This window comes from Rhincodon typus, chromosome 14, assembly GCF_021869965.1.
Source record: "Rhincodon typus isolate 14 chromosome 14, sRhiTyp1.1, whole genome shotgun sequence".
Lineage (NCBI taxonomy): Eukaryota > Metazoa > Chordata > Chondrichthyes > Orectolobiformes > Rhincodontidae > Rhincodon > Rhincodon typus.
Window position 1 is genome coordinate 32,969,933 of NC_063345.1, and position 25,250 is coordinate 32,995,182.

Here is a 25,250-nt window from a genome sequence, read left to right on the forward strand (position 1 = left end):
AGGATCTAGGCCCGAAACGTCAGCCTTCCTGCTCCTCCGATGCTGCTTGGCCTGCTGTGTTCATCCACCTCTACACCTTGTTATCTCAGATTCTCCAGCATCTGCAGTTCCTACTATCTCTGACATTAGCTAATAGTTAGATGTATGCAAATAGGCCTGTTGCTACTCAATAGTGAGATTTTAGCACTTGTGATGGAATCTTACTTTTTTTGGCTAAGTGCGAGTTACCTCAAGTTTGATGGAGTAAATCTCCCTATAAGGCTATGGGTTTTCTCTAATAGGGTTTGCCCTATTTTACCATGTGTTGTTCCCATAGTAACTCTCAAGTTTTCAATGGAGATCCCAGAATTGTCCAGCATCCGAGGTACCACCACCCTATTTTAAAGGCCATTGTGAACATGGACAAGCACCAGCAATCCAGACAGGGGAAATCCGTGTCCTGCTTTGAGGGTGTGGTTCTGGATATCCTGCTGGATGAGGTGATGTATAGGTAGGAACTTCTCTTCCCTGAGAACCAACAGTGGAGGCCACCAAAATCAGCACACAGCAGCCAGTGTTGAAGCAGTATAACCTGTCTGGAGGAATGTCTTTCACCACTCTGCCAGTGTGCCACCACTTTCTCCAGTAACTCTCATTCTACCTCTGCTATTGCATCTGCCTCCCACCTAGGCACATGCTGTACCACTCATTATTGCCTGCAACATTTTCTGCACCCGACTTCACTCAGTCCAAACTGCAGTACTACAAACCTGCATGCCCTCTGTGCAGCCTACTCACTTGCTCAGGAAATCTTCCCATTTGTACCAACAGTAATAGCTGTGCCATCCACTTATCTCACATAATACCTCTTTCTCTCATTTCAGAAGCAAAACAGCCCACACTAGGGCAGAAAGAGTCAAATCAGGTAGTGTGATCCACATTATTCATCTCCTTAGCCCTTACGAGAAGAGGATCCTGAAACTAACTGCCCTGAGCAGGGTCTGGACTGGTATCGCAGGCTATGTTTGATTTACTGTGCCTGGAACCCATGAGATATTATCTTCCTCGACTGGACTGAGGCCTGCTGACTACTGTGGCAAACTTTCTGGATTTGTGGCAGTGTGAAATTACTACAGTCTTGCCATGCTATACGAGCCAACTATTCAGGTTGAGGAGGCAAAGCACAAAAAGGCACGGATATTGTGAGCATCTAGGTAGACTGAGAGAGTGAGTACTATGAATTAGCGTTCAGCCCAGAAATGAGGCCTGGTCTAGCACTTGACCCAAATTTGTTTCACATTTGTTTCACGATGTTCTTGCCGTAGCATTTGAATGATAGGGATTGCTGGTGCTGCCTGAGGTGAACCATTGTGGTGCAGAAACATCCTGGAACTGGACTGAAGATATGCATTGTGGATTAAGAGGCTGGTACATGTCAGATGCCAGTCAGTGAATTTGAGGTGTATGTGGCTGGTGCCTGTGGAACATGCCCTGAAATGGAGGTGCCTTGTATCCAATATGGGGGATTGGTTTTTGGAGCAAGCAGCAAGTTGAACCCACCAAGAACCTGCTCTGGTTTCCATGTTGAGTGTTCCCATAGTGAGTTTGGTAAGATCATAATATGTAGCATGTTTGACCATTAGCAAATTGCTGAATGACCAAGAACAAGTCAATTGGGAACTTGCTGCTCCCTGGCAAGAATATCCTCGTGCTGCTTGACCAAAGTAGGGAAGTTGTGGCAAGATGATTTTGATGTCGAGATGGCCATCTCACCAAATGCTACTGCTCATCTCACCATAGCCTACATTGCTCAAAGCCTAGTAGAATGCTGCCCTTTGTTGCAGAATGGAACATTCTGCTCTCGATGTCAAGAACATAATCACTGCCGATCCCACCCTACTTTCCCAACTTTTGCTTCGATGCCCACGTCACTCAGGGACTGGGACGATTCTGTTTAATGCTTTTCATTGTAAAAGTGGCTGTTTTCCTTGGAGTTAGGGTATTAAGCTATTTTTTGAAGTAGAATGTTCTGCACATATACAATGTTCTTTAAAATAAGCTGGTGATGCACAAAAATTAAGCAGAATGCAGAAATGGGTCATTTAAGAAAGAAATTCATAGATTAAATCAATTATTAATATTTTTATTGATTCAAAACAATTTACTCAATACATATGTACAAGATAAATGTTGATTGACAAATAATATAGTTTTATACACAGAGACACATAGCAGAGCATGAAATATTTACAGGCAGTTTCTTTCATTTTTATCAGCACTATTTGAAGAAAAATCTGAACATTGACTATTATTCCCTCAAACTAATAAAAACAATTCAGTTTACTATTGTTTAAATTTTATGAGAAAATAACTGAAAATTTCATTATGGAAGACACAACTTGATATGTAAATACTCCAAAGGAATAAAATTGTCATTTGATAATATTTTCCTTTCATTGGTCACGATGCAGTTTCACAAATACTGTTAGATACACCTTCCTATTTACATCCACTTTAGTGAAGGGTGAATTAAGAGAAAGTTATTACCATTTGACTTTCAGAGTTAGCAATGTTAACTTTTCAAATCAGTTTGTGTTCTCTGTCATTTAAAAAATGCATTAAAATGTTCAAATAATGATCCACATTCAAAACAATGCCAAGCAAGTATAATTACCCCAAAAAAACAGTAGGTGAATTAAATTAATTGGACTGAGACAGGCAAAGAACAATTTTAAAATGAAGATTGTGCGACAAGATTTCACACTAAGTTTGTTGTGAAATGTTGTCCAACATGAACACTGAATGAACACAGTCCCTTTCACTATAGGTCTAATACTATGTTAATTCAGCTAACATGAAAATTATTTTACCCATTTATTTGGTCCACAATTTTGTTTTCTGTAACACCAGTTACAACTGTTAATCTTCCAGAGTTTCATGGACACACTGGGTTAAATTTTCAGTTTGCTATCCAGGTCTCAAACTGATATTAGAGATTAGCTGCTTATTAAGGAAACTCCTAATTCTCTGTTTCAACAACGAGTGGAAATGAAAATTAGGCACTTTCTACACATTCTGGTAGCAAGTTCAAGTGCTTTCTTAAAGAAAACCAACTGCCCTCCACCCCAACCATGTTTTTAGCTATATAATGAAAGACAGTATTTATAAAATACCAGAATATTTACATAAAAATATATACAACCAAGCTGGTGTCTCTGCCCTCTAAACAAAAAACCTGGGAAATAAGAAGTAGCCATGTGGAGCAGGCCTAGATCAACATTACAACTACAAACTGACAAGACATTTTCATCACCGCTCTTCATGCTTTGAACTATTACTATAGTACAGCGGAGAGAATATCAACAGTCTATCAAAATATTCACTGCCAGGCTTATATGTTATCAATCAGCAACTTTGTTTCACAAAGACACACATTTTACATTACTGTAAAATAGCTGTGATTTCTCTATATTAATTGAAATACATCAATGCCTGTTTAATTACATAATAAAATACAGAGCCAATAAATAACAATGAATCCTTTTCTATGCAAACAGTGAAAGGCTTGAACTTATAATTCAAGGAAATAAACAGTTAAATGGGTTGAGATGACACCGTTCTACTTAACAATCCATTGACATTGCGAAACCCATTCTCCCCTATTTTGTTGTAAAGTTGATGTAACATTACCAGATCTAATGAACGTAAATAGCAATGTTAACTTGCTCACGCGGGTCTTGAACTTTCTCAAAACAGTGAGAATGTTTATTGATAGTTTGACATTTTAAAATTCAATTTGTGTAGACAGAATGAGAGCTTGGTCACAATAGACTGGTAGTCATGATGTCAAGCAGTACCAACAGAAGTCAAGTAGCATTTTTATTACTAATGAATTGTCAGTGGGAATAAAACTTCCTGTGATCCCTCACCTTGGGTGGATTGCATAACTCCTCAAGTATGTTACTTTAAGTGGGCAACAATGGAATATAAAAAAGGCAAAATATGTCATCTCAACTTCTAACATTCTATTTAAAAAAAACAGTAATAAATGCAATTAGCAAGGACATATAAATGTCAATGTAAATACGGATCACTCCTTTCAATATTTTCTCTTTTATGCTGTTGATATTTCCTTTGTTTTTTCTATAGGGAGTAAAATGTTGCAGTCAAGCATTTTATCCATTTTTTCTTGACTATCCGAGTCTACAGGATTGAAAGAGGATCGCTGGTTCTCAGAGCTGTTCCACACTCCATAACCAAAGTAGATGACAAAACCTAGGGAAAATTAAAAGATAAATGTAATTTCACAGTACAAATTTTACAGACCCTTTCTCAGGTAGAGATGTCAAAATACAGAACTTCAATTGAGAAAAATCAAATAATTATAAAGCATGAAAATATATTTTTAAAGAACATGTGCTTCATGCAAATCTAGTTGATATTTATTTAAAAAATTCTATCTACAGATAAAACATAGCAGCAAAATAAATCATCTTACAAGAACCTCAATGTCACAAACATCTTGTATTTATATTGTACTCCTGATATTCCGATAAAACATCCCGCAATATTTTACAGCAACAGGAAGATACACTGAAGAACAAGGGGTAAATAATATTTTCCCATTCCCTGTAGGAATAGCGGGTTTAAGATAGGAGCTATAGTGAATTTCTATCCCCCATCATCATAATTAAGAGCAAGCACAGAAATGTTACCCATCTTTAGGAAGCAGATGACTGCTTTACATTTGAGGTTCATGGCACCAATGCTGATGCCACAGTGATGGTGGAAGTCAATGGAGTCCAGAGGAGATTGAAAGTATAACTTTTGTTTGGAATCACTGATGTGCATCATTACTTCTGGCATCCTGTCCCCAATCTGAATTTACACATTCCCCAGCACCACTTAATTTGCTGTTTCAGTGGCAACATATAAATTAAAGTGAAACGTTATAAATTCATTATGTAATCATGATCATAAAAGCAAAAATCTGGGTATGATTGCTGACCATCACTGAAAGCATCCAATCAATCCAATGGTGTGCAACCTGAGGCCACTTGACCAAGTTATTCAACTATGCATGGACAACTATTGTGAGGTAAATCCAATTTTAACTAAAATAATATAAATTAATTGAAGAATTCCTGGTCTTTGAAATCAAATTAGTAGAGTTGAATTGGAAAAGACTGAAGCTGAATTTTATCCTCGACCTTTAGGGGTGATCAAATAGTCCACAATGATTTATATTTTGTTCTGGCTGAATTGCAAGTAAGAAGTGGGTTAGACCTCAACAATGATGAGTAGAGGTGCAAGTATGGAAAAGTATTATGGAGTTCTGCTTGATAAACTTGGAGATTTGAACACAAGTTTTACCAAGAGGTACAATAAGGCACATTATTCAAGACTGACCTGATTGCGCCGAGTGGCAGCAGGGAGACTTGTATTCTCTGCTTTTTATATTTAACTACTATCTTAATTGAGGTGTTAAGTGTACAATTACCAGTTTTATTTTAGGGCAAGCACAAAATTGTAGATGTATATTTACCTATGAACATCCAAATTCCAAACCGGATCCAGGTGCCCAAATCCAACATCACCATCAGGTAAACATTTATAAACATACTGACAATAGGTAGGAAAGGAAGGAGTGGTACCTGAAAAGACAAAAAGGAATCTGTCAGTATATTGTGCACTTGGTGCATATCTAAACTGCAAACACATTTGATGTTTTTGTTCTATCAATCATCCATGAAAATCATTCTTCAATTTTCCTGAGGGCGTCACAATTTTCTGTGAGACAGTTCCAAAGCATGAAACAGTCCTCCAACTAGCCATGCTTTGTTGACAGAGACACTGACTGTGACCGGCTGACTGTCCACCATCACAGTTGACACAGGTCCAAACTTCACCTGACGTTTGCAGACTCCATTAGGAGCTGGTGAAGGATGATCAAGACTGATAAACTATTTTCCTCTCCCTAACCTGGTCAACTTAACCTAACAATGTCAACTGATCTCAGCTGCTCCCGCAGAGATCAAAAAAGGGACTGGATCTAGTAACTTTGTAGGATGTATGATCAAGCATGGACAGGTAAGTAACAATACATTCATCACTATGTTTAAGTGTCTGAATTCTCATGCCCTGAGAATTCTAATATCTGAACAGCCTGTGGGACAATGCAACGGCATTCTATATTTGGACAGGGTGGCTGCAGGGAAGAACCTAACAACAACTTGGTTGTTGGTACCTGCTGGTTACTCGTGCAAATATCCCCAAACCTCAAATAATTTTTTGAAAAATACAAAGAATTAAGCAAAGTGAAGGAACATTGTAAAATAACATGCTAATTACATGCTAATCAGGCCCAAATAAAAGGGGATGTGGTATGGTATGCTTGAGGTAGTGAATCTTAGCCAATAGAGATGGAATTGTACTCTTGCAGGATTTAGTTTCTTTTATAGAAAGGGAATTGGAAATTTTCTCTCTGTTTCTAAGTTATTCTGAAATCAAAGATTTACCTTAAAACTAAGTGACGTTTCATTCTGTGGTTGTTTCCATATAATGAAAGTAATAATAGCAACAACGATGCACAGCATCACAAGTACCGTCATCCAAATTACATGTCCATTGAATAACTCCTCGAGCCATTTCGCCAGTACAATGCAAATACAAGTCAAAACAATTGCTAGAATAGAATTGAAAAAAATAATTAACTGAAATTAAGACGAATTGTATTTGATTAAAAGAAAAACAGGAATGGGCATTGTTTTGAAATTAGATCAAGCTAAACAGATTGAAGTCCCCTACTTTCTTATAAGGCACTACTGAGACACAGAGATATGCTTCCTCAATTAAGATCCAATTTCTACTCTTGCTATACAAAGGTACTCTTCCTCTGCACTAGGTATAGCTTACTTACATTCTACCTGATCGCATGGTTTCAGACTCAAACTCCAAACCATAAGCAGTACAAGACTGTGGCAGCTGTAAAAGCCCAGCCTGAAATACTGCAATCATAACCCGGTTTTCATCAGGCCCCAAAAGCTTTTGGCTCATAAGTATCAATTCCTATATGTGCACAGCCATTATGAGGGTACCTTAATGGTAAATATAATAGAACACCTGCCAATCAGGACATTGCAATATCTTTGTACAACACAACTACGTCAGGAGGTGACTGGCGACTTTGTAACAACAAAATCTGCCCCTTTACTCTGCAACTGTTTCCTTTGTGTATTTCACTTAAATTCCTGATTAGTTGTTTCCTTATTATTACTGCTGAGTGTTGGGTATCACTCAAAAAACATCTGAGCAGTTAATAATTTAAAGTAGGACAAGTCATGTTTATCAAGGAAGGAATTAATTTAATTTCTCTGGCAGTTATCGTATTAAAAAAAGTACAACCTTCACCACTGACAAGATAAGCATTAACAGAGTCTAGCGTCTTTTGCACACACTACAGAAGTTGTATCATAATATATTAGATCCAAGATACTTACAGAGGATTCCAACACTGATATAAATAATTAATCCGGAACATTTAGTTGGGGTATGTCGTTCTGGTTTGAACAGCAGTTTTAAGCTCACTGAGGTATTTTCTTCAGCCTGATAATCCTCACTGTTCATTTGGCTTGCCAGGCTGCTCTTCTTTTCCCCAAATTCAGTCATTTCATACAAATCACGTTTGTTTGGAGAAGGCTGGTACCTGCAGACAGAATAAGGTAAGATTAAAGTTTTGTGCAATGTGTTGAATTCAGGTCAGGAACACGAAAGGCAGAGATGGGATGATAAATCAATTCAGTTCTCTATGCAATGTAAAACTACTGGGTGGGAAAGAAATCAAATCAAGGACATCATTTAGCATTGTGGTACATTAGTACACTGACTTTACAAAGAATGGGTGGAGCAGGAAAGGAACAATTTCATCTCACCAATAAGGCTCTTCCAAATGGGCCCCGAGTTCACTGTACATCAGCCCACAGCTTTAGCACTGCTATGGCAGTAAGTCACTAGTCTGTGATCTTGGCTGAAAAAGGTCAACAATAATAATCATAGTGACATCAAGAAACTTCACTCACCGGAGGATAAGAACACAAGCTGCCACCAGGGTATAGGCAAGTAGTGTACCAATAGACATGAGGTCAACCAGAACATCCAGGTCAAACAGTAGTGCCATGATAGCTGAATCAAAAACAAAAATATGTGAATACAAACAAAGCACTTCACACATCAATTCAACTTTCTATTATATTCCTGAGACTTGAGGTCAGTCCACAGGAAAACCAGTTTTGCAGTTCAGTTTATTTATGTCACTCTTTTCCTCCTTCATTTGAAACCAAAGAGCATTTTCAAAATCTCTTTGGGACAAAATGAAATGTCCAACTCAGTTCATTTCTCCCTTTGCTCCAGAGGGGTTAGATTCATTAGAAGCATTTCTTCTTCAGTATCCTCACCTCTTCGTCACAATGATTTGTGTAAGAGTAAAAATATGTACTGCAAGAAGTAGGGGGACCTTACACTGCCTATTCATAAATCCTCGAAGATAGCAGACAGGTAGGTAAGGCAAATACGACATATGGGATAATTTCCACTACTGAGGATGCTAAAATGATAAAAGTCTAATAATGTTACAGCTAGAGTACTGTGCAAGTTTTGTTCAGACGTTACAGAAAATGTGAATGCTGTAGAGGGTGATAGAGCAGCCTTAGACAAGATATAGGAGCAGAATTAAGCTATTTGGCCCATCCATTCAATCAAGGTTGTTATGTTTTGTAACCCCAATCTCCTGCCTTCTCCCAGTAACACTTGATCTATTTACCAATCAAGAACCTATCTATCTCTGTCCTACTTACAGTTAATGACTTGGCCTCCACAGCCTTCTGTGGCAATGAGTTCTTCAGACAAACTACCCTCTGGCTGTAGAGATTCCTCCTCATCTCACTTCTAAAGGGTCATCAGAGGCTGTGTTGAGTCCTAGTCTCTCCTACTGGTGGAAACATGTTCTCCACGTCCACTCTATCCAGGCTTCTCAGGATTCTGTAAATTTCAAACATTCCTCCTCATCCTTCTAAACTCCATCGAGTACAGACCCAGAGTCCTCAAATGCTCTTCATATAACAAGTCTTTCATCCCTGCAATCATTCTTGTAAACCTCCTGTGGATGCCCTCCTAGGCCAGCATATCCATCCCAGGACCCAAAATTGCTTGCAATATTCCAAATGTGTTCTGACCAGAGCCAGATACAGCCTCAGCGGTACATCTCTGCTCTCGTATTTTAGCTGTCTTAAAATGAATGCTAATATTGCATTTGCCTTCCCAACTGCCAATTGAACCTGCATGTTAACTTCAAGAGAATCCTGAACTCGGACTCCTAAGTCCCTTTGTGCTTTAGATTTCCAAAGCCTTTCGCTGTTTGGAAAATAGTTCATGCCTCTATTCTTCCTATTAAAGTAAACAACCTCACATTTTCCCACCACTTCTTTGTCCACTTTCCTAACCTCTCCAAGTCCTTCTGCAGCTTCCCTGCTTCCTCAATAACTACCTGACAATCGACAACTGATTTATGGTCATCATTAGATTCTTATTTCCAGATTTTTATTGAATTCAAATTCCATCATCTGCTGTGGTAGGATTCAAATCCTGGTCCTCAGAACATTATTTGAGCATTAATAATCCAGTGATACTAGCACTAGGTTGTCACCTCCCTTAAATTATAGCAAACCTTATGAGATTTTTGCCAGGCCTACAATACTTAAGCTATGAGGACAAGGTGGGGCTGTTTTCTTTGAAAAAGAGGAACTGTGAGAAGATTTAATTTGGTTTGATAAACTTATGAGAGGCTTGGACAGATTAAATAGGAAGGACATATTCCCCTTAGCAAAGACGTGAAAAATCACATTGATTGTTAGAAGCACTGGAGGAGAGTTTTTGAAAAATCACTTCTGGGATGTTTAGGATCTGGAATTCACTACCAAGAAGAGATAGAAGTAGAAATAATCATCACATTTAAAAAGTAGTTGGATATGCACTTTAAGAGCCATTATTTTACAAAGGTACGGACCAAGAGCTGGAAGGACAGATTTGTTGGATAGCTCTTTCGGGCTGGCTCAGGATGATGAGTAAATGACCTTCAAGCTTCAAGCTGAAAGTTTCTAATACTCTGAATTCAAAGAGGCAAATTGTCAGACCAGCAGCAGAACTCAATAAAATAAAGACTTGCAACCTGGTCACAAATGGTACTCACCAGCAACAATGCCAGAAACGATGGTCGCATGCACTGGGGTCTTGGTTTTCTTGTGCGTGTTCCCCAGGAACCGGAAAAGCAATCCATCTTCAGCCATTGCATATATGACACGAGGCATAGGGAACATGGAGCCCAGCAGGCTGGATACAAGGGAAAAGGACAATTGGTTAGGAACCACCGGGAGCTAGCTTGATTTCTCTTTCTGGTCCCTCAAGCGTCTTTTGTGTAGAGTGAGTTATGAATCTCGCTGGCTTCAGAATGACTTTATGCATCTTTTGCTAAGTTCCACATCTACTAACTGCATTACTAACACTAGATATTCTGACTGAAATCAGTGCTTTCATTATCATTTGAAAAAACACCAATATATTGTTCATGGTTCCTTAGCAGTTCTTGTTTGTAAAATTTTCCTGTTGTATTGTTTAGTTTTGTAACACTTTCTCTATCCCCTGCAAACGTGCTGATGATTTACTGGAGTACAAAGAGATGCTAACAGTTTTCAAATAATGATCCAAATGAACATCATTCACATACAAACCTACTCAACAAGTAATGGTGAACTCAACTCAAAAGCGGACATCAGTCTAACTCAAACCTATTTGTACAATACCAACATATTCACGTTTCAGCAACGGACATGAGAGATGTACACATGAAATCAGGAAGTGAAACTCTGCCAGATTTCTTCACAGTCTTAGTCCCGAGTAGTTGTTTGCGTCCTACAATTAAGCTGAATATCATCAGCTTAAAAAAGTTTGATTATTTGACCTTTATGGTCTGTACAGTTCAACTCTTTATTGAAGAGTTTTCATCAGAGACTTAGTTAAATTTTTTTTCCGAAGAAAAGAAAAATTCTTTTGAACCAAAACTCAAAATACCTGGTAGAGAGAGCACAGAGAGAGCCAAAAGCCACAAGGTAGTGAGCAGGTTCCCAGCCAACATATTTAAAGGCCTCGGGTAGTGGGCTTTTCTTGTTCAGTATGTAATAAGGCATCATAAGTGTGAGAGCAGCAGATACACCAAAGTAGGCCACAAAACAGATCAGCAGGGAAACCACAATCCCAATAGGAATGGACTTCTGAGGATTTTTTGCTTCCTCTCCTGAAACCAATAGAAAACAAAAAAGAAATATAAAATAACAGATAAAAATGCAGTAAATCAGAAACTAAAAAACAAGAAGTGATGAAAATACATAGACTGCCAACATCTGAAAAGACAGATCAATCTTTTAGGTTCTGTTCAGAAATATTACCTTTTGCTTTCAGATACAGAGAAACTTAGAAAATATGGGCAACAGCACACCCATTAGAATTTCAAGCCTGTTCTGCCATTCATATGATTGCAGCTAATGATCCAACCTAGTAGCCTGTTCCTGCTTTCTCCTCATATCCTTTCATCCCTTTAGCCTAAAGTGCTAATTTCAACTCCTTGAAATGATACAATATTTTGGCCTTGACTGAATTTCACAGGCTCCTCACTCTCTGGGAGAAGAAATTTCTTATCTCAGTCCTAAATAGTTTATTCTTAGATTGCAACCCCTGGTTCTGGATTCCCCTGATATTGGGAACATCTTTCCTGCGTCTACCCTGTTTAGTAGTGTTAGAATTTTGCAGGTTTCTGTGAGAATTCCCTTCATTCTTCTGAACGCCACAAATATAATCCTAACTGATTGAAGCTCTCCTCATATCATTCTTGCCATCTCAGAAATCAGTCTGGTAAACCTTTGCTGCACTCCCTCTATAGCAACAATATTCTTCCTCTGATAAGGATACCAAAACTCCACACAATATTCCAGGTGTGGTTGCACCAAGGTTCTGTTTAATTGCAGCCAGATTTCCCTGCTACTGTATTCAAATCCTTTCGCTATGGAGGACAATATACCAGTTGTTTCTTGACTGTCTGTTACACCTCCATGCTTAACTTGATTAACTGGTATATAATGACACCCAGGTTTCATTGTACATTGCCCTCTCTCAATTTATGGCCATTGAGATAATAATCCACCTTCCTTTTTCGGCTCTCCAAGTCGATAACCTCACATTTATCCAAGTTACACTGCCATGCATTTGCCCATTCACTCAGCTTGTCCTAATCATACTGAAACATCTTTGCATCCTCTTTACAGCTCACCCTCCCACCTTGTTCATCTGTAAAACTACAGTCTTGTATCATGTGCAAATTTAAAGATATTACATTTAGTTCCCTCATCTAAATTATTGATATGTAGTGAATAGCTGGGGTCCTAGCACTGATCCCTACAGTACCCCACTAGTCAGTGCCTGCCATTCGGAAAAAGATCCATTTATTCCTACTCTGATTCCGGTCTACCAACCAGTTTTCCATCCATTTCATACACTATCCCCAATCACATGGCTTTAATTTTACATGCTAATCTTATTGGGTCTTTGTCAAAAACCTTCTGAAATCCAAATAAACTACATCCAGTGGCTCCCCCTCAACTCCACTGGTTACATTCTCAAAGAATTCCAGCAAATTTGTCAAGTATGATTTCCTTTTCATAAATTGTTGCTGACTATTCAATCCTGCCACTGCTTTCCAAAGGCTCTGCTAGTAAATCATTCATAATGGACTCTATCAGTTTCCCCACTACTGCTGTCAGACCGAATGGTCTAAAATTCCCATTTTTCTCTTTATTTCCCTTTTTAAAAATAGGAGCTACATCAGCTACCCTCCAATCTGTAGGAATTGTTCCGGAGTGTATACAATCTTGGAGGATGACCGTCAATGCATCCACTATTTCCAGGGTCACTTCTTTAAGTACTCTGGGATATAGGTCATCAGGCCCTGGAGATTTATCAGCCTTCAATCCCGTCTATTTTATCAACACTGATACTGAATTCCTTCAGTTCCTTTCACGAAACTCTGTTCCCCAACATTTCTGGTATGTTATTTATGTCCTCCTTTGTGAGCACAGAATCAAAATGTGTATTTAATCGATTAACCATTTCTTTGCTTCACATTATAGATTCCCATTTCTGTCTGTAAGGGACCTACATTTGTCTTCAACAATCTTTTTCTTTTCACATAGCCATAGAAACTTTTACAATCTGTTTTTATGTTCCCTGCATGCTAACTCTTGTATTCTATTTTCCCTTTCTTAATCAAACCGTTTGTCCTTTGTTAAATTCTAAACTGCTCCCACTCCTCAGATCTTTTCGTTTTCTTCTGGCCAATTCGAATGCGTCTTCCTTGGATCTAACACTATCTCTAATTTCTCTTGTAAGCCATGGCGTGGTCACATTTCCTGATTTCCAGATTTAGTAGCCCAAAACTGGACTTTGGTATGGCACCGTGGGTTAGCAGTAACAGAATTGTATACAGCAAAAATCTGTTATTTCACAACCTTGCATATGCCATACAGCTTGATCACTATGAGATCAGCAAATAAATCCTGGTTTAAAGCAGAGGACTGACTGGCATACTGAAGCAGCACTAGACACTACAGAATGATGCAAATGTATCAAAAATTGCAACACAGAGGCACCTACATGCTAAACACCAAAAATAAGCTAAGTGCTATAATAGTTAACAGATCAGAATAATGTCTGCAGCCTTAACACAACAAGAACAGTGAACCACTAACGTAGGTCACGTGGTTAAAGTTGCTCCTTTAGAACATAGAACAGTACAGCACAGTACAGGCCCTTTGGTCCACGATGTTGTGCCGACCTATTATCCTACTTAGATCAATCTACCCTGCATACCCTACATTTTACTATCCTCTATGTGCCTATCCAAGGGTCGCTTAAAAGTCTCTAAATTATCGACTCCACTACCGTTGCCAGTAGCGGATTCCACATGCCCACCACTCTCTGTGTAAAGAACCTCTATCCCCTGTAACCTCTATTTCCAAGGCAGACAAAATTGACAATGTTCCAAAAATATTACCACCTTAAAATTTCTCACCACAGCACACACTATCTGGCCTTGGGATACTAAGCCATTGTTCCTCCATTACCATTAGGTCAATATGCTGGGACTCCCTTTTATCACTGTAGGAGTGCATCAAGACTAAAACTGCAGAAGTTCGAGGTGTTCTCCAGCCTTTTCACTTTTATCTATTCCCATAATGTAAAGGAAAAATAAACGGTGCTTGACTGAGGGTCCAGAGGCCGACCTACTCCATTAGAACTAAAGATGAAAAAGCACCTTCAAAATAAAGCAGAAAATTAAAATTTTGTTTCAAAAAGGCTGTGTTCTTACCTGTAGTTGCAATACAATCAAACCCTACAAAGGCATAGAAGCAAGTTGCAGCTCCTGTTAGAACTCCAAAAAATCCAAAAGGAGTGAATCCACCAGAACCAAATGTTCCTGCTTTTGATTCAGTACTGAGACAGAAACAAACACAATCCACATAAATATTAACAAGTACTGTACAGCCAAATAAATAGAAAATTCAGAGATGTAAAGTCATCTCTTCAAACAATGGAAATAATTTAAACCCCCAAGATCAAAATGTTAAAAATTCCAAATCCGTCCACTTCCAAAACTTAACAGAAGCACTCAACCATTCCATTTTCAGGAAAAATGCTAATCACCAAAACTATTTAAGGAGTCTACATACCTCACACTAATATATTTATTTGTAAACTAGCTCTGGCCAAGGATCGTTGGGGTTGGGTTACTGGCAGGGAAAATGAACTGAAACAGGGCCAGGTGCATAAGTCAAACACTTTTAACATAATGCCTGAGAGCCAAGAGGCTAAGTATTTCCCAAAGCCTATCTCTTCACATAACTCATGATCATCTCCAAACTACAAGTCAGCTGAGATCTAATCCAATCCATAATGTTTTTCTGAAATATGTGTTGGATACTTCCGATAGAGTTTTACTTCAGTTAAAGAGCACTAACCCAAGTGCTCATATCCTACACCTTAATGCACATATTCTGTTTTAAATTTAGTCCTTTCACACCTACACACACCAAATGCATATCTGGTATTGGCAGATTTAGCAACCCTCAGTACATGTGAAAAGGAAGAGGGGAAAGTTCTGATTCCTGTACAATAACCCCTGCTGGAAATAGCGCATGAATTGACGCTAGCAGGGGGCATGATCTACTCACCGCTCATGACATCACATGACTGAATATCCTATTTGGTATTATTTTAACACTGGCTTTCATCCATTTTGACTAAAAAGGTTAATGCCAGAGTTAGAAAAGCATCAACTGGAAAATGTGAATCACATTATTAACAGCTTCTCAAGTTTATCATCTTCCAAAATGAACCAGCACTTTTGAATGATGGGAAACAAGGTTGGAGAAAAAAAACCATTGATGATGCAAAATGAAAAACTCCAAGACAATTTGAAAGGAGTAAAGAACTATGTACAAACCTGTTGATATAGGTCTCATTGTAGTCAGATTCCGTTAGCTGCCAGTTTTTGATGTCACCTTTCACAAAACCCGTTATAATAACGAAGCACAGGACCATTAGGTTTATGGCAGTAAAGATTTTGTTTACCAGTGCTGACTCACTCACTCCAAATGCCAAAAGACCTATAAAGATAAGCACAAATCAATTAAACAGAGGCATCTTATAAGTGAATTGCATTTTTAATTTTGCTACTTATAATTTTTTTTAAATGGGCTTGACAAATTTATGATGGATGAAGACAGATAATCTGCATATGCTGTCCTACCAACTTCTAATGATACATCAAGTGACTACTATTTGGGAGTTTGCTTGGTTGCCTTATGGAGTCAGAGAGAAAAAAAATTCCCAGAGTCACTGGTTTTTATTTATTTTCCCTTCATTTTCTTTCCTTTCCTAGGAGTTTCAGAGGCAACCTCTTGCCGTTATTATCTAAATGGTGAAAGGTTACAGAGCTTTGGGATACAGAGAGATCTGTGTTTCCTATTGCATAAATTTAGTATGCAGGAACAGCAAGTAATTAGGAAATCTAATAGAATGGTATTGGTTATTAAAAGGAGAATTGAATGCAAGAAAGGGAGGTTATGCTTCAGTTATAAGGGCATTGATGAGATCACATCTGAAGTACAGTTTACAGTACAGGTCATGGTACTTATAGAAGAATGCTAATGCATAGGTAAGGAAATCTGCCTTATGTGTGACCCCAGACCCACAATGACTGACAATGTAGCTGACTCTTAACTTCCCTCTGGGATAACTGATAAATGCTGGGCCTAGCCAGTGCCACCCACTTGTAAGAATAAAACAAAACATTCAGCCAGCTCAGACAAATATGAACTTCTAAGTCTGCACCTGAAATTAGCATAAATTTTATTTCAAGGTTGAAATGAGTTCTAAGCTGCTGCCTAAAAGAGGATCAGACCAATTTACAAGGGCCCTAAACAGTTTTGTGGTTTGGACATGGGCCTTTGCACTGCTAAACTGTTGATTTAACTTTCATTTTATGCCCTTAAAATGGGCAAAATGATCTTAAAACTCATGCTCCACTGATTGTTCAGTTAATTTTCATAACAAGTATTTATGTTTGTTGCTGACCTGTAAGAAGCAAGATTAAGATGACTGCAAATATGTCTGGATATGTTGCAAGCACACCAGGGCAATTCATATTCAAGTGGCTTTCAAAAAAAATTGAAATTTTCCGACCAATGAGATTGTCAAATGTAGAACTCCAAGCTCGAGCAACACTTGCTGTACCTGAGGAATAAAAGCAAATATTAATTCAGAAGGATTTCAGCTGGGAGAGAAGACACCACACTTTATTTATTTCTTCCTTATTAATGTCTAAATAAACCTGGAACCACTTGATGTGGACATGGATAGGCGAAATGAAATGAAAAGTGGAGTTCCATTTGCCAGTAGTCATACTCTTCTTTCTGGGTGAACAACATAAATATTATCTTTTAACCCACACTTCTCATATTTTACAAAATTTGACCTGGAGGTGTAAAGAAGTGTTGCTTTTTAATATAACATCCCATTTCCTTGGGGTGTTATATTAAACATAGAAACATAGGAACAGGAGTAGGCCATTCAATCTCTTCTGCCTATTCCACTATTAAATGAGATCATGGCTGATCTGTGGCCTAACTCAAGATACCTGCCTTTGGCCCATATCGCATAATACCTTTGCTTAATAAAAATTTATCTATCTCAGATTTGAAATCAACAAATAATCCATCACCTGCTTCCATTTATGGAAGTGAGTTCCAAACATCTACAATATTTTGCGTGTAGAATCTTTAGTATCACAAACATACCAATAGAAATAGATGACCCGGATCAAAAATTCTGAATCTGGTACCTCTCAATCATTTCTTTCACAAACTACCCGGCCAGGTTTAGCATATTCAAATGATTTGCCTCCATGATTTTCTTGGGCAATTGGTCACACATGCTTGTTCTCTGTACAGTGTAGTTAAATCTAAACTGTCTGTACACCTATTCCCTTCTTGAGCACCTAACCCTTAAGACTTGACTTTACTAGGCACTGTAAACACTGCTCCTTCCTACCCTAACTATGGAGTTTGGGTGGGGAAGAGTACAGATACACGGACACATGGGACAGCTGCCCCACATTAAGTAAACAACCAGTTGACCATACTTCTGCCCCTAAAGAACAAGAAATTCTGTTTCAGCTACCAGCTAGAGGTCTGCAGCTGTCTAGTCATTAGCAGTAGACATGATCACCGCCATTATTGTACACAGCCATTCAGCACTGGATCAGAACTTAGTAAGTATTTAGGGCTAGTTTCCCTACATGTTTCTCTACAATTTCCTGCTTGCTTGGCATCAGCCTCTTCTTCTGCTGGTTAAGTCCTGTCAACGAAAGGATCTCCTAAATTAATATTAATTACCACCTTAAGCATCTCACTGCCTAATGATAACTCTGCCACTTATAAGATTAGGATGGAGGCAAGGGCAAACGTTTTGGATGGTGGATAGGCCACCTGTTGAATTTTACAAGTCTTTCCCATCTTTCAACCTGTCAGTGCAGGAGGGTATAATATAGCCCTCAGTTACAAAGTGCGTGTAATGTCAAACAATTTATCATAAACCCTCAGAACTATGAAAAATATAACACATTCTCCAAAAATGCAGTACTTCTATGGTATGAATATTGCCATTTTCTGCAGTTTCTCTGTAGTTCAGGGCACCGAGTACTAACATTAGGATAGTTGCTCTCTTCTATACAGCCAGGATATCTCCACTGCAGGAGTGATCCAAATTATAGATAGTACTCCAAATGTAAGTACAAATTGATCATATACCTGGAGTCTTCATGGTCAACTTCCCCAGCTATACACCCTAAAATTTTTTGATTATAAATGCTTGTTTTCTTTAAAATGCACTTCAAATCATGAAGATGTCCAATATGTCTCGTAATCAATTAAGTACAATAATTTATTAGTTTTTTTTAAAACAAGCTGCTAATTTCTGTACAACAAATCCAACATGATTAGTTTATTTGATTTTAGTGATGTTCATTAAATGATAAATATTGGTGAGGATGTTGGGACAGCTTGCTGCTGTTCTTTCATTTGTACTCTAGAATTGTAATAAATCAAACATGACACGTCCACTATGAGTACCTCAGTGCAGAGTTTTCCAGGAGTTCTCCTGATCATTAAATTGTATTTGTGGCAGGACCTCTGATTAACTAGCATAACCTACTATTTATGTAGTTCCTGAAGATAAGTAGATGACTGGGGAAAAAGCCCTGTGTAGTTTAGTGTTACTGCTTCAAACTATTTCTAGTAGCAAATAACAAAAGTGCAATGAAATTTAATCAAAAAGAAACACAAAAACTACTTTTTATCCCTTTCACAAACTTGAAAAGCAAGATAAAATTAAACTCAAACTTACCCAACATGTATGATAAGATTAAATTCCAGCCGGTTATAAAAGCCCATATTTCACCCACGGTCACGTAGCTGTAGAGGTAAGCAGATCCAGTCTTGGGAACTCTGGCACCAAACTCAGCATAGCACAGGCCAGCAAGTACTGAGGCAAGAGCAGAGATCAAGAAACAAAGGACAATAGCAGGACCTGCCTTGTCCCTGGCTACTTCACCTGCTAAAACGTACACACCTGCCCCAAGAGTACTGCCGACCCCCAGTGCAATTAGATCTATTGTTGTCAGGCATCTGACAAACCGGGTTTCATCTGTGTTGCAGTCAACATTTCGTCTACGAATCAACTTCTTTCCAAAGTTCTCCATTATCTTACTTGGCATTTGATGGAAGTGCTGTATTTTAAAAGAAAAATAAAATCATTGTAAAATGTTTAAAACTTACACTGCATCCATAACACATTGTAACATTTCAAAGTGCATCATGGGGAGGCAATGGCCTAGTGGTATTATTGCTGGACTGTTAATCCAGAGACCCAGATAACATTCTGGGGACCTAGGTTCGAATCCTGCCCCTGCAGATGGTGGAATTTAGTTTCAGATATTGATTGAATTCAAGAATCTAATGATGACCACGAATCCATTGTTGATTGTCAGGAAAAACCCATCTGGTTCATGAATGCCCTTTCAGGAAGGAAAACTGCCATCTTTACCTGGTCTCGCCTACATGTGACTCCAGAACCCACAGCAATGTGGTTGACTCTTGACTGCCTTCTGGGCAATTAGGGATGGGCAATATGTGCTGCCTCACCCAGCGACGCCCTCATCCCGTGAATGAATAAAGAATAATGGAACTAGTTGAACAGCAAGCAGGACTAGAGAGATGTTAGGTGATGTTACTGGAGAATGGTCATTAAGGTTGCTTTCAGAAGTTTCTGAAGGTTTATGAAAAGAATCAAAAAAGCAGAAGGACAAAGAAAAGTCGAAAACATGTTAGTCATGATGATTAGTGACAAATTCAGAGAAGAAGCACAGTAGTTCTTACTCAGAGCAATAGAGGGCAAGAGCTGAGAAGGAAGTGTTGAAGAAATTTGTAGCAATAATGTTAATATGACATCATGGGCATATTTCTAAATGAAGGACTCTTGCTTTGGGATGTGAAAAAGGGACAGGCAAGCATTTCAAGTTGATAGGAAAAAGGAAATTAGTCATAAAATAGGGCGGTCTGTGCTTTGGAAAGCTGTAGGCAAGTTAGATTTGTGTATAAGCCTAGCTATAAGGAAATTGCAAAGAAAATAAAGTTAAACTAAACTGAATTTAGAGCAAAGGCATGAATGAGAGGATATTTGTTACATCCAGAGAAAAGCAAAGAGCAAAACTCAAACAATTGTTTAGCAGAAAGGCAGGGCTGGAATAAGCTAATCATCAGTTACAGGAAAACTTGCATGGGAAGGGTCTGGTAATGCTACTTGTGATGTGAAGACATGGGTACTGGTTAAATCACATTGGATAAAAGTTCTATTGTTTAAAGTTGAGAAGCCGAAGTTCACAGCACTCGTCACCAATGTTGGTTTCTAAAAGAGTTTCAATGCTAAGAGGTGAAAGATGAGCAATACAGTACGGTATATAGTTTCAGCATGAGAGAGCCTGCCTACATGACATTCTTCACCACTTTAATTAACATTCAATGGCTTTATTCTTTGCGTGCGTTAAGTGTTCACAACAATTCTAGTCTGTACTTTTAACGCTATGGTCAATCTGTTTATTTTAGCATACAGAAGCAATGCAAGTGTTTAACTACAAACAACAAAATTAAAAATCGTCAAATTACAGAACAATTGACAGACTGCAGTACTTCTGATTAATCATTAATACAAAGGGCAGAAGGAGGATACCATAACAAGACAGTGAAAAGCAGAGAAACATTAACCTTGTGGTTTCTTTATTAGAATTGATAAAGCCAAAGTTACTACAAAAACAAACTTTCTGCCATTCAAAACTTTTTCTTTGCGGTAGTGATCCATTTAAATGAACAATTTAATGGTGCCCCCCAATCCTACTCTGCATTCAATCACAAGGCTGGAAACCAGAGATGAAGTTCAACAGTTTATATACTTAGATCGCAGGTTTTTGAATCCTGCCGAACTCCAAACATCTTTTAAGAAGCAAAAAAAAATCATTTTGCAATCATACCAATAATAATTTTGCACAACTCAGCTGTCATTGCTTGATTAGGAGGGCGGGGTGGGGGTTGGTGGGGAAGCATTTAGAAGATCCATTCTATAAAAACAACCCCCATATGCACTTTAAACAGTAGTCCAGTAGTTCCTGTGAGGAAAATTACATTGTAGCACATGAAACTGACAGTTAGCTATTTCAGATGTAATTCTCCAAGAATTTTCAGCTTTTTCATACCACTTCTTTCAGTCCGCTACTGATCTTTCACCAGGTGAAAAGTTGCCACTGACAACACCATCCGCCGGTCTTTGCTAGTTTTAAGTTGTCTGGTGCATTTAAAAATATGATCTTGACCGCTGACATTCTCAGTCTCTTTATTCTGTTCACAATTTGAACAAAAATCTTCAACTGTCAATTTGATCCACAGGAAATGTGCAGTATCTCCCTATCAAGTTTAAATTCAAAATGAGGAGCCTATTACTATGGCCTGTACCGACCAGCTGCTGTTTCCCTATACAAATAAGACCATCACTTTAGTATTCAAATAACTATTACACTTACTTCTCTATCATCTCATAGAAGGCAATATGAAATACGGGCCAAGTATTGCTGTCTTTGTTCTTACCTTCACATTCCAAATTAACTGTAATGTGTAACACCAGCCGTCTGTTTATATTTACACAGAGAAGGAAGTTCTGACTCATTCAAATCCATCTACTTCTAAATTACTGGCCTAAATATGCACAAGAACAATGAATTCATTCAAAAACCTTCCACAGATTTCATAATCCTCTAACAGCTACTAATAATTAGATGCAATTACACAGAAACTGCTTCGCTATTGGTCTTTTCTACAAGGTTGACACTGTTTCACTTAAAAAAAATCATATTGTAAACACATGACAAGACAGAAAGAGAAACAGTTCCACTTTGAGTTAACCTCATCATTGTACAAAACCTGCTATGCTAGACAAGATTTATTCACTTATTAAAACTGACCTGAACCAGCATGCCATTAATACTGGAAGGATTTATTCTGGGAAGGAACAAGGCGATTGTTTCTATCTTTATCCCAACAGGAATCAGCCAAATTATTAATTTTTTTTTGCATCGACAACAATACTAACCAATGCTTTCCATAGCACAGGATGCCTTCCTTGACTGCCAGCTTACAACACACATTAGAAAAATCATCAATAGTATAGCATGGGCACTGTGATTTCTTGATATCTGCCACAAACAGGCAACATATTAGTAAACAAATACAATTCATAAATCTCCACAGAGATCTTGCTGGTAAAGGGTTTTTGCCCTGTGACTGAACAGTCTTCAACAAATAGTAAATGACTGCCCCTTTGGTGAGACAGGGTTGCAGAGACTTGGAAGTCAGGAACGTTGTTTGTCTGTGACAGATTTGTCTCTATGAGATTGGAAGGAAAAGATATTCTGGTTACTGAGTGTTGGTCAGATGTCAAATATAATCGCAGGGCTTCTTATATCGACTATTTCTATTGAAATCATAAGTTATTTTAAATGAATGTATTTACGGCTTTGCTAAAGACAGTTATCATAACGTTGTGATGGCAACCAGAGAATGTATTCAAGAACTCCAACCAAACAAAAATGCAGTGTGAAAGTTTCTGCTGCAGAAGCAGGTTTTTATTTGCCAGCAAAAGCTCATTCGAACAGTCAAGAATCAGATCACTGCAAGTTATATGAAGAAGAGTTAGAAAAACTGGAAGCTGAAGCTTTTAGATATCAGTATATAACTGGTGGGCAACTTGTGTCTGAGAACCTTCCAGTTATTTATTGTACAAATTATTTAACTATTCTGAATGGAAGAATAAGAACAGCAACCAACTTCTGACGCATCACATCCTGAAATTAAAGGAGTTATCACACCATTTATTTTATTTGTTGATGAGATATGGGAATCACAGGCTAGGTCAGCACTTATTGCCTATTACTTGTCCCAGAGAGGGTGGTGAGCTGCCTTCTTAAACTGCGGCAATGTGGGGACACTCAGTGCTATTGTATTTTTCTTACATAATTAATATTCACTGCGTGCCTTGCTGTGTTATATTGTTGCATTGTACAAAGTTAAATCAAAATTACAAATTTGAAATAACATTTAAAGTTCAAATGAGGCAAAATAAAATATAAAAACGAAAGAGCTTTAAATTGGAGAATGAAGTGCAAAAAAGTAGAGGATGAAAAGCCGAGTGGAACTGGCAAAAATCTAAACTGTCTGAGTGAGAGAGCAAGAGCGAGAGCGAGACGGTTTGTGAAACAGACACAAAGTGACTGCAGGTGCTCTTCTGATTGGACAATCGTACATTGCTAAAGCTGCTAGAGAGCTGTCTCAAATTAGCTCCTGGCAACATGGATTCAGACACAAAGACCGGGTAGCAAAAGCACATTGAGGTGGAAGTGAAAACTTCTAAGTCACATCAATCGTTCATCATTTTGGATCACTGAAATAGGATTATTGTTTGCGCTAATGGCAGTCTCTAAATATGATACAGTATCTCTCCAGCATGCTACATCACCGACAGGAAATTAATGCCTCAGATTTGAGCATGATCATTAGTTTCAAATCAAAACAGTGACTGCAACAAGCTGTGATTTCCTCTGGTTTTCTGCAGCAAAATTCATCCACGAGTCATAAAAGACATCGGAGTTTTGCAACTCTGGAAGAAAACTGACTTGAGATCATCACCTGCCCCATCAATTGTGCAATGGTGATTTCTTTGGGCACATGATTTCGGGGAAATGAACAAATAGATAATGTTAAGAACAGAAATCCAAGCAGCAATCACCCACATTATACAGATTTGCTTTTAAAAATGTTTTCATATACAATCAAACTTCTGTCACTTCATTGCAGCAATCAATAAAAAGGAGCTACACCCAGAAGCTCATGCAGCAGTAGCTTTCCTCACAACTAGAAGAACATGCATGCCTGATAGCTTTTCAAAGGCTTGCTTGGGACAAGGACAACATCACAATAGACTGTTTTTGGGATGAACATCTCAGGCACACAAATCACATAATGCTTTATTGTTGCATCAACTCCAGCTCTTTGTCAAAACGGAGCCACCTTTCAACCACCATTTTAACTGCTAAATTCCTCTGTACCTCATTCTTCTTAATCACAGTTTTGGGGATTGACATCTCTATTTGTGTCCATCAAAAGTACACATGTAGCCATGTTAATGTTTCTTAACTGAGTTCTAAGGAAGGGTCACCAGACCCAAAATGTTAACTCTGATTTTTTCTTCACAGATGCTGCCAAACCTGCTGAGCTTTTCCAGCAACTTTGTTTTTGTTCCTGTCGTTAATGTTTCTTAATGCTACTCTCCTGATGAAGGTGATGGGAGTTCCATGAGATTGACTTTCAAGAAAAGGACACAAACAGCATGGTACTTTTGTCGGTGGATTTGAAGCTTTAATGCTTTTGATCCATCTTTAGCCTATCGTATGCACAATGTCGCAAACTTCTCTAAATCACAAATAAAATGCAACATTTATAAGCAATGAATGTGGCTAAAAAGAGTGGACGTGCTGTAGAACTGTGTCTAATTGAAGTATGCCATGATACTGAAAAGGTTGGGAAGCACTGTAGCGTTCCCTCTAATTTTCTTACCAGTCATGCAGCCTCTGAGACCCATGCATGGCTGCGACTTCTAGAACCAGAAGTCAAAGCCACGATTGAGGTGCTGACATTGATCGCCACATGAGAAACATCGGAGCTGCTGCATGCTCATATAGCTGAGAGGGAACACTGAACCGCTATTATAGATTGTACATATTACAACCACAGTAAATTGGTTATGGATGCATTGGTCATTAAATCAATCCTTAAACAGTTGCTCCTTTGATGGTGCAGAGCTTATACAGTGCCAAGCATGTAGAAACAGTACAGGAAAAAAATAATTACCTTATCAGGATAATCATTATTTAAATAGAAACAATGTGCAGTATTCCTGGAAAATTGGAGATAACTGGAGATTGGCTATGGGAAAGGTGAGATTAAAGAGCACTG

The 25,250-nt window shown here is 38.3% G+C and overlaps 2 protein-coding genes across 3 annotated transcripts in view; one reads left to right on the forward strand and one right to left on the reverse strand.

The window, feature by feature from the left end:
• Positions 1–25,250, forward strand: part of LOC109916610 (serine protease 23-like) — a 98,789-nt gene that overhangs the window by 4,557 nt on the left and 68,982 nt on the right. The gene's annotated exons all lie outside the window — the stretch shown is intronic.
• LOC109911248 (high affinity cationic amino acid transporter 1-like) overlaps positions 2,107–25,250 on the reverse strand; it is a 36,164-nt gene continuing 13,020 nt past the window's right edge. Inside the window, exons 1-12 of one of the 2 annotated variants that reach the window (XM_048604936.1) lie at positions 21,767–21,839; positions 19,042–19,423; positions 16,714–16,872; positions 15,581–15,743; positions 14,447–14,571; positions 11,101–11,323; positions 10,223–10,362; positions 8,058–8,160; positions 7,479–7,684; positions 6,498–6,664; positions 5,525–5,633; positions 2,107–4,254 (exon numbers count right to left, since the gene is read on the reverse strand). In XM_048604936.1, the coding sequence (XP_048460893.1) occupies positions 4,094–4,254; positions 5,525–5,633; positions 6,498–6,664; positions 7,479–7,684; positions 8,058–8,160; positions 10,223–10,362; positions 11,101–11,323; positions 14,447–14,571; positions 15,581–15,743; positions 16,714–16,872; positions 19,042–19,411 (1,926 nt within the window). In that variant the 5' untranslated portion in view covers positions 19,412–19,423; positions 21,767–21,839 and the 3' untranslated portion in view covers positions 2,107–4,093. Of the gene's footprint in view, positions 4,255–5,524; positions 5,634–6,497; positions 6,665–7,478; positions 7,685–8,057; positions 8,161–10,222; positions 10,363–11,100; positions 11,324–14,446; positions 14,572–15,580; positions 15,744–16,713; positions 16,873–19,041; positions 19,424–21,766; positions 21,840–25,250 lie in introns of those variants that run through there. The other variant, XM_020510541.2, reaches the window with a different exon arrangement.